General features: G+C 45.4%; 3 protein-coding genes across 3 annotated transcripts; 1 reads left to right on the forward strand and 2 right to left on the reverse strand.

The window, feature by feature from the left end:
- Nucleotides 1-13: 13 nt before the first annotated feature.
- PPTG_05575 (hypothetical protein) lies at nucleotides 14-1,735 on the forward strand (the record flags this gene model as incomplete). Its single annotated transcript, XM_008899159.1, has 1 exon — nucleotides 14-1,735. One exon carries the CDS (start codon nucleotides 14-16, stop codon nucleotides 1,733-1,735), a length of 1,722 nt encoding a protein of 573 aa, XP_008897407.1.
- Nucleotides 1,736-3,725: 1,990 nt separating this feature from the next.
- Nucleotides 3,726-3,938, reverse strand: PPTG_21707 (hypothetical protein; the record flags this gene model as incomplete). The annotated part of the gene is made up of 1 exon (XM_008899340.1): nucleotides 3,726-3,938. One exon carries the CDS (start codon nucleotides 3,936-3,938, stop codon nucleotides 3,726-3,728), a length of 213 nt encoding a protein of 70 aa, XP_008897588.1.
- A 1,566-nt stretch (nucleotides 3,939-5,504) lies between these two features.
- PPTG_05576 (hypothetical protein) lies at nucleotides 5,505-5,789 on the reverse strand (the record flags this gene model as incomplete). Its single annotated transcript, XM_008899160.1, has 1 exon — nucleotides 5,505-5,789. The coding sequence occupies one exon, from the start codon at nucleotides 5,787-5,789 to the stop codon at nucleotides 5,505-5,507; it is 285 nt and encodes a 94-aa protein (XP_008897408.1).
- Nucleotides 5,790-8,033: the final 2,244 nt, after the last annotated feature.

Below are 8,033 nucleotides of genomic sequence, written 5' to 3' on the forward strand. Positions count from 1 at the left end.
CCTTGCAACCTGAATGTCAGTTCATTCAAGAATAAAGCAACTGTGTTTGTTTTGGTATCCTATCAGCACCAAACAAACTATTGTTGTCTTTATGGGTGCACCTATTTCAGTATTGCACGTCAATGGCAGGATCACTCAAACAGTTCAACTTTATTCGAGATTGCATCGGATGTCCTCGTTAACTTCTGAACCACGTGGATGTTGTAATTCAGCTTCCACTGTCCTCGTTTTCCCACCATGCTCCTCGTTTGAAAAGCCTTACGATCTGGATATTGTGAGGAAGATCGTTGAGCGCGAGGGCTGCCTTGAGGCGCTACAGCAGCTGCTGGCGGAGGCGCAAAAGCCTCAACAGCCTCGAATCTCCGGGATATCCAAAGCTCCAATTGTTTTCCAGAGTGTAATCGACCAACTGCGTTCAGTGAGTGTGCAGATTGTTGAGGACACCGACCAGTGGCAGCAAAAACAGAAAGCTAAAGCGCAGGCTACAAACTTTAAATGGCGGGGCGTTAACTACTTGCTCAAGATGACGGCTGACTTGGACTTCCTGGTCTCCTTCAGAGGTGTGCCTCTCCTCGAGTCGCTGCAGGTGCTACGTCTGACGCAGAATCCGTTCCTTGCTCACATGCACCTCGACCACCCGATACTGCGCGAAGAAGATCAAGAATCGGCAGTCGAGGTGTTTGGGAACTGGGTCGGCGATGTCAGTATACGGCGCGTATTTTCTGCGTCAAAGCTGCTACTTCGTGAACGGGAAGCTGAAGCTCGCCGTCGACATATTCGGATGGAGCAAGCATCTGAAAGCTCTGATCCATTGAGTACGGACAACGACCCCGCTGCTGGTGTAGTCCCGACTGAACCGCAGCAAAGAACGTCATCCACACAAGCGAAAGTTCGATTTGTCAGCCAAAATGGCGATGGAGCTTCGCTCGGTACCGCTCCTGCCTCAACTAAGTCTCGAGAAGCTGCAATGCGCGAGGATATTGTGCTCAGCCGTGAGCTAATTGCGCAAGCAGAACACGAACTAGGTGCCATGCGAGATGATCTTGCCGCTCTCCAAGTACGTCTCGACGGCGCAGTTCTCCCTGACAAACGTCGACAACTTCAGATTCGGATCGGAAGTCTCGTCAATGATTTTAAATTCCGTTCAGGAGATGTGTATCAGCGCAGGAACGACCTCAAACGAAAAAAAGCAGCTTATCACGCAATGAAAGATCGCATCGGACCGGATGGGGACCGTAAAGGTTCTGTTAAATCGCCATCGCACTTTCCAATTGCTTCAGAGTTGATGCACCGCTATCAAAAAGAGAAAATCTACTCTTTTCTTTTCGAGAAAGCTCTCTTGGAGGACGAACAGGTTCGCAATGATCTCGTGCTTCGTGTGAATGCGGCACTGTCTAATGCCGGAGTGAATGAGCACAAGCGCAGTGTGAGATTATCAACTCCCAGTCGACGACTCCATAAAGCATCTGAAGAGCTACAGAACCAGCAACTCGAAGCTCATTGCGAGGATACTTTAAGTATGGAGCAATGGGGAGTTTACGAGGTGCAAAGTTTCCTGGACTCATTGGGGTTAGACGACGGCAGCTATGGTGTCGACTTCCGAGCCCAGGGTATTGACGGCGCGTTGCTTGCTCAGGCAACAGACCGTGACCTTGAAGAGCTAGGGGTCGGCATTCGACTTCATCGAGTTCGCATCTTGACCGAGTGTAATATACGACGAGGTGGGTGCAGTTGAAGTGATCGCTAGTGCCTCCTGCGAACTCTAATATAATTCGGGTAGTGATGAACCACTGTCTGATCCAGATGTACTGTGATATTGACGACTCAGTGGTACGGGCATCATCATCAAAGATTCTACCAGATTATCTCCTGTAAATCAGTGAATGTCGGGCCCTTCATAATAGATTCACCTTTTCTTTATTTTAATGTGTGCATGCTCTGAAGCACATTACGGTGCACATCCGTCCTGTTCACAAAAACTAGCACATGTCAACTGAAATTCATTTACAGTATAACTACACATTTATTATAAAGAGTTATTATTTGGAATGCATGCAACACAAAAAAGCTTGACCAGGAGTGTGATCCGATAGGTTGAAATGGTGCAGCTTGAGGTATGGCAGTCCGCAAAATAATGAAGGCACACTTTTGTGCAGAACTAAAACGTACCTCATTTAAATCGAATTTCTAGGTAAACACTTTTGGAAGGCTCAATATATTATGGAAGTAGCAGATGTATTGCTAGAAAAATCTCCAATCAGACGTCTGAAAAATTATATTGGCCAGATACCAATACTTTTCTGAGCCCTTCAGTAAGGTATTGCAGGCGTAGAGAAAACTGTAATCCACATTGTGGCCGTTGGAGATATTGCAATACTGTATTTCAGAACGAAGCGCAAAACACACTGTGGTCCTTTGCTAAATGGCAGTATCGTCAGTAGTAGAGGCGGAGAGCTAGCGTGGTTATTCGGAGCCAAATACGTTGTTAGATAAATAACGACCAAACAACTGGACAATCTGAACAGTACCAATATGTCTGTAGGATATTCGAGCTCCAGCAAACGATTGGTAAGTAATTAGCTGGGGCTACCAGCACTCGTACGAAAAGGAAATACAGCATAGGCTAAAGCATGTAACTGAATATCAATACGAGATACAAAAGTCGCGCAGATGCCGAGCGCAGTATCCGATGGAGCTGGTTTTCGAGGCGGAGAGTGAGCTGTCGCGCCCAAGGCACCAATAAATGGATGGTGTATGCTTTCATTTAAAATTTGAAATTGCGTGAAATGGGATACTAGAATACTTAGTCTGCAATCCAAATCCTAATTGTACTAAGGCTCAAACACTTCTACCGCAATCCATACTGCTATTTACAGATGAAACTTAAAAATGCCGGCCAAAACATTTTTTCAGATCTCTGTCTCCAATGCTTAAGTGTGAGATTGTTGATATGCCGACTTGATATCGAGGTCAAAACCGTTGTTGGCACATCGTTCACCCTAGTAGTCGTGCCACGACTATTTACCGTGTACGACTTACAGGCTCTCGCGTTTGTTTTTAAATACTGTTTTAAGAAGACGTGCTGATCCTTACTAAAAATCAAAGGCATACCTCGTCGAGATCTATCAGAATCTGCTATCGTTTAGCGATTTATGATTCTTTTTTAATCAAAACTTGTGGGATGATTATTTTTAAATGTATTCACGATGCACGACTATCACACACGACTAATTAGTACGAGCGGTGCAAGTCACAAGCCATGATCAAGTCTATCTAGCTTGATAGTATCTGTACGGGAAGAATACACTATCTACGAGAATCAATCAGCATCTGCTGACAGGGTCAGGGAAGTAACCGGCGTTGTTCACACTTCATTGGAGTACACGCATTCCTCAAGTGGAAAAATTTGAACTGAGCGGAATTAAAATGGTTATTAAGAATAGCTAAATTTGGCAGCTTCAATATTTAACATCCACCAAATAGCTCATAGCGATACCGGTACCCCATACGAAATATACATATCCGAATGAGGTACATTTATTAGGAATGTTCTCGTTGACCACGGGCTCTCAATCCCCATTTCAAAGATTGTCTTTATTAGAAAATCGTGAAAAAGAAAACTAAATCAGGGTCATTAGAACGACATAGTCTGTTCATATCTGTCTTATCCCTCTTCATAGTTCATCACGCATTGTCGAATAGCGAGGCAATATCGAGCACTCCGATTAAGCGGTAATTGTTGCGGACTTCTTCGACTTGTCAAACCAATTTGCATATTCCTTCCAGACGTTGTGCTTCGAGCTCTTACGAATTTTATCTGCACTCATCTTGTGGAAGAACTTCTGGTAAATGTCTCCTGGCCTCTTCCCCATCAATTTCCAGATTCTAAATCTCAGGTTCAGCCCTCTTTCCTCGTCTTCCGCGTCATTGCTCTCCATATTCTTGTCTGATCTCAAAAACCGCTTGATGATACCTTCTTTGCGGTCAATAATAAGCGAGTGAGTCGCTTTCGTAGTCTCTGCTCCGAGTACAGAAGCAAACTTGTCCTTCTCAGATCCTGGGGTAGCCGATACAGCATTGGTGCAGATGAAGACATCGTTACAATTGCAAAATAAAACTGCATGATTGGGTCAACACGTGAGCTAGAGAGCGAATTGAGAAGTGACCTGACTTCAGGCAAGGCTGAAGTGGAAAGGAAAGTAACTTGTCCGCTATTTGTCCGCGACACTAATCATAATTGGCAAAGCCTAAGATTGGGCACGCATCCATACCTTTCAATATATCACTTGATATTGGCTGATCAAAAACTGGTGAAATTACATGCACAATGTGGGATAATGTAAGCTTAGGAAGTTCTCTGGAGGAACCGCCGCACGGGACGTCCCATAATCATTAAGTATTTGAACAGGATGAATCTCCATAAATCAGTAACAATTTACTTTTTTTCCATGCGACACCAATCTAGCTGTTTTCGGTTAAGTACGTAATGCAGTGGTGGTGCGCTGATCTAAACCAACTCAAAAAGAGGGATGACGAGCTAGAGACTGGTAGCACTTTTCATGTGACCTGTTCGGGTCAGTGAAAATGCTGTAGTATTTAAGTTGCTGGCTTAAACACTATCGCATTTGCCATGGCACGAATACATATCTTTATTTTAACTTGAATGGTTAGAGCATCTCCAGCGGTAGGTCTTCTTAACGGGGGCCTTTGAGACCCCCGACCTTTAAGATACGACTCTGGCAGCTTCTTTCGCTCCAGCGGTAGTTCTAACGCCAGTCCTATCCTATTGTAGCCACCAATCAGAAGGCCAAAACGCACGGCGGAGAAAACGAGTGCTGTGCTGGAGGATGACTCCGATGACAAGCTGTACGCGCAGTCCTTCTTGTTCCCGACGAGGGGAGAGCCGTCACGATGCCACGGAAGGTCCAGTCATGAAAGGCGTGCCAACAAGGAGCGTGAAAGGGTGGAGTGGCGGGAGCGCTTGATGCGAGACTACTTCGTAGAAAATCCGACCTACGACAACCATTCGTTCTCAGTATCCTACAGACTAGCTTTTCATATATTTAATTAAATATTCTTTTTGTTGTTTTTGACAGGTGATTTCGGTAGGAGGTTCCGGATGAGAAGATGTTTGTTCGAGCGTATAGTGATCGTCCAGGGCAGGTTATATACTAGGTTACTGACGACTTTGGTCATGCCATAATCATTGACTTTGGTCTCCAGCTGATCACGTATTAGCACGTGTCCTAATAATCGTTGGTCACGCAAGAAAAGCTTAAGGATCAATGCTGCTTCTACAAGTGCGAAGCCAAAGTAGGGATTCATCGTGAAGCAGCCAATTCACAAGCCTACTATTTGATAGTTGTGGATGCCCAACGTAACCACCGAAGCCGCATGAAGACACTTCAGCGGGTAGAGGTCGGGCGATCATTGTCAGAAATTCCTTCGGTTGCTGATGAGCCGCTCACTCCCGTCATCCAAAGGGCGAAGGGCTCGATACTCGCCTACATCTCGTCCGCGAACGCGTTCAACAAACCCTCACCACACACAAGAAGAGAATGAAGCGTCGTTGTTGACATTAGACGAGCCTTTCCCTCCAACAACACAACCAGCAACGCCGACACAGATCCAACCCCTAACGCTGCGCTTGCCATCTGCGCTAGGTTCATGCGCATCCTGCCCATTATCTCTGTGTTCGCAGCCTGACCAAGCTGTCGAGGATCAAGCATTGACACCGGCTTCTCCTGGTCGTCCTCCACGTCCTCCACGGGTTGGATCGCCGCAGACATTTTCTCAACAGCAAGCCGCGATGGTAAAACTAAAATTTACCACCAGGGTTTTGAGTACACTCGTGCAAACATTTCGACAGTAAAAATAACTTACAGATGCAGCTTCTATAGAATGCCAAAGCTGTGCCCTGCCGTCTTGTACTTCTACGCTGATACTATGACCTACGACTTTAAGAACTCAGTTCCACATACATGCAAAAGCAGACCCGTAGCTTATTTGGCAAGTGATGATTCGGTCTGCGTCGATGTGGAAGAAGAAATGAAAGTATTTGTCGACTATTTAGCTGAGCAAGATATTTCAGCAAACAAAATTTGGACGTTGGCATACAAGAAGTTTTACGAAAACTCGACGTGTGTTGTTCGCGGTCACTCTCGTAAGCAAGTGGTTTCACGTGTGGGAAACTCAAAATCGGGAAACAATATCTGGAGAGTCCAGAGAGAGCCAAAGTATCTGGCAGTGATCTTGGTTTTTTTTTCAGTTCCAGTACGTGTGGCATGATGACACTAGAGCAAAGCAGAAAAAGTCAGGGATTGAGAGGCTGGTTGGCTGGTCGCACCCTGAGCTTCGCAATTTGCTTCGTATTGACGGTGCCCATGTGTTGTCGATGGCACGTTTCGTTGCACCCCAAAGAGCTTCCATCAGTTTGTGACACTAATGTACGACCAATACATAGAGCTGTTTGTGCCTGTATTTTTCACGTTGGCACGAACAAAACAGAAACACTGTACACTAAAATGTTCACCTGCATCGAGTTTGCGTTGGGAAAGGACATTAAGCCTGGAGATGTCGTGTGTGACGTCGAAGGTGCCATGATTCTTGCTATACGGGGTCTGTTTCCTTCTACACGCATTGTTGGTTGCTTGTTTCACTTCAAGCAAGCGTGTAGAAGGAAACTAAAAGAGTATGGCATGCCAAACGACGAGGCTTCCATTGCGATGCCGTTCGGAGTTTCGACATGCTCACAGTAATCGATCCGGATAAAATAGCTTTCCAGGGTGTCACTTGGGGGAAACGCGAGATAAACAAGCGTTGCAATGTAAAAGGGCTGGGGTATTCTCAAAGAAAGTGGAGGATGTTTTGGAGATACTTTTCTAAAACTTGGTTGGAAACATACCCTCCCGATCTGTGGAATATATATCGAGTCAAAAAAAGATATCGCGAATCGGACGAATAACCCTTTAGAGCGATTTCACCGCGAGTTGAATGCCAGGATGAAGCCTCATCCATCACTGAAGTATTTCGTTTGATCTATTGAGGGGTTGGCCAGGGAGTATGTCGTACTCCGTAAAAGCATAATATCCGGCGATGCTGAAGCCCCTTTGAGGCCACCAATGCGCTTTCCGAGACGGGCAACTTTCCCTGACACTGGCAAAACTGATGGCTCCTCCAGAGACGAAAACGATGGTGGTGCACCTTGCGGTGGTAGTAGTGATGCCAACTCAGAGCTTTCTGACGAAGACTTGGGCATTGTGTACGACACTTCCTTGACTACGAGATTGAAGACGATGCAAAATAATCAAATGCTGCTTAGAAGCCTAGTCATACTGAATACAAACAAATTTGCATTTGGTTGTTGTGAACATTATACTATTGTGTGTTGCCCTTCTCGTGATCAAACGATGTTTGGTCACGTGACCTAACCATTTTTTTTGCTGGTACCAAAGAAGATAATGACCTGTGAAAGTGATTACCATCGTCCAGCAGGCAGATGCTACTGGTCTTCTCGGTTTCTTGCACGAGCAAAAGGTGACAAGCTTCTTCCACCTCCCGTGATCGCGGAGACGGTGCGTTTTTCCGTGTCGGGGCTCTTACGATTGAGTCAATGCTGGTATACTCTACTGAAGAACGAGTCCTTCTTGGGAACTACTAGAGCCACTAGACAAAAATGCTAACCCCACTAGACAGTACCAAAAACGCGGCACACGTGTTGGTAATAGTAGACATAAATAGATTACCATAAAATATTTAATTTAAATTCGCATATTCTATCTCTAGCCTCTACAAGTGACGTCGACTGTCATCTCCACGTATTCCACTTAAAAGCTGTATTGATTGAATATATCTTCTTCAGCATCAACGCCACGAGTATGTAAATGTTCGAGTACTGCATCAGGCCTAGGATCTATAAATACAGGAGCTGTAAGTAAGTTGTTGCGGTCTAATGGAATTCTGGACGCTGTTGCCTCCGATCGTTCGAAGGGTGACAAAAGTCTTCGTGTTCCAGAGATTCCAAGTCCTTTCTT

The sequence above is a fragment of the Phytophthora parasitica genome, assembly GCF_000247585.1.
Source record: "Phytophthora parasitica INRA-310 unplaced genomic scaffold supercont2.7, whole genome shotgun sequence".
NCBI classification, from domain to species: domain Eukaryota; phylum Oomycota; class Peronosporomycetes; order Peronosporales; family Peronosporaceae; genus Phytophthora; species Phytophthora nicotianae.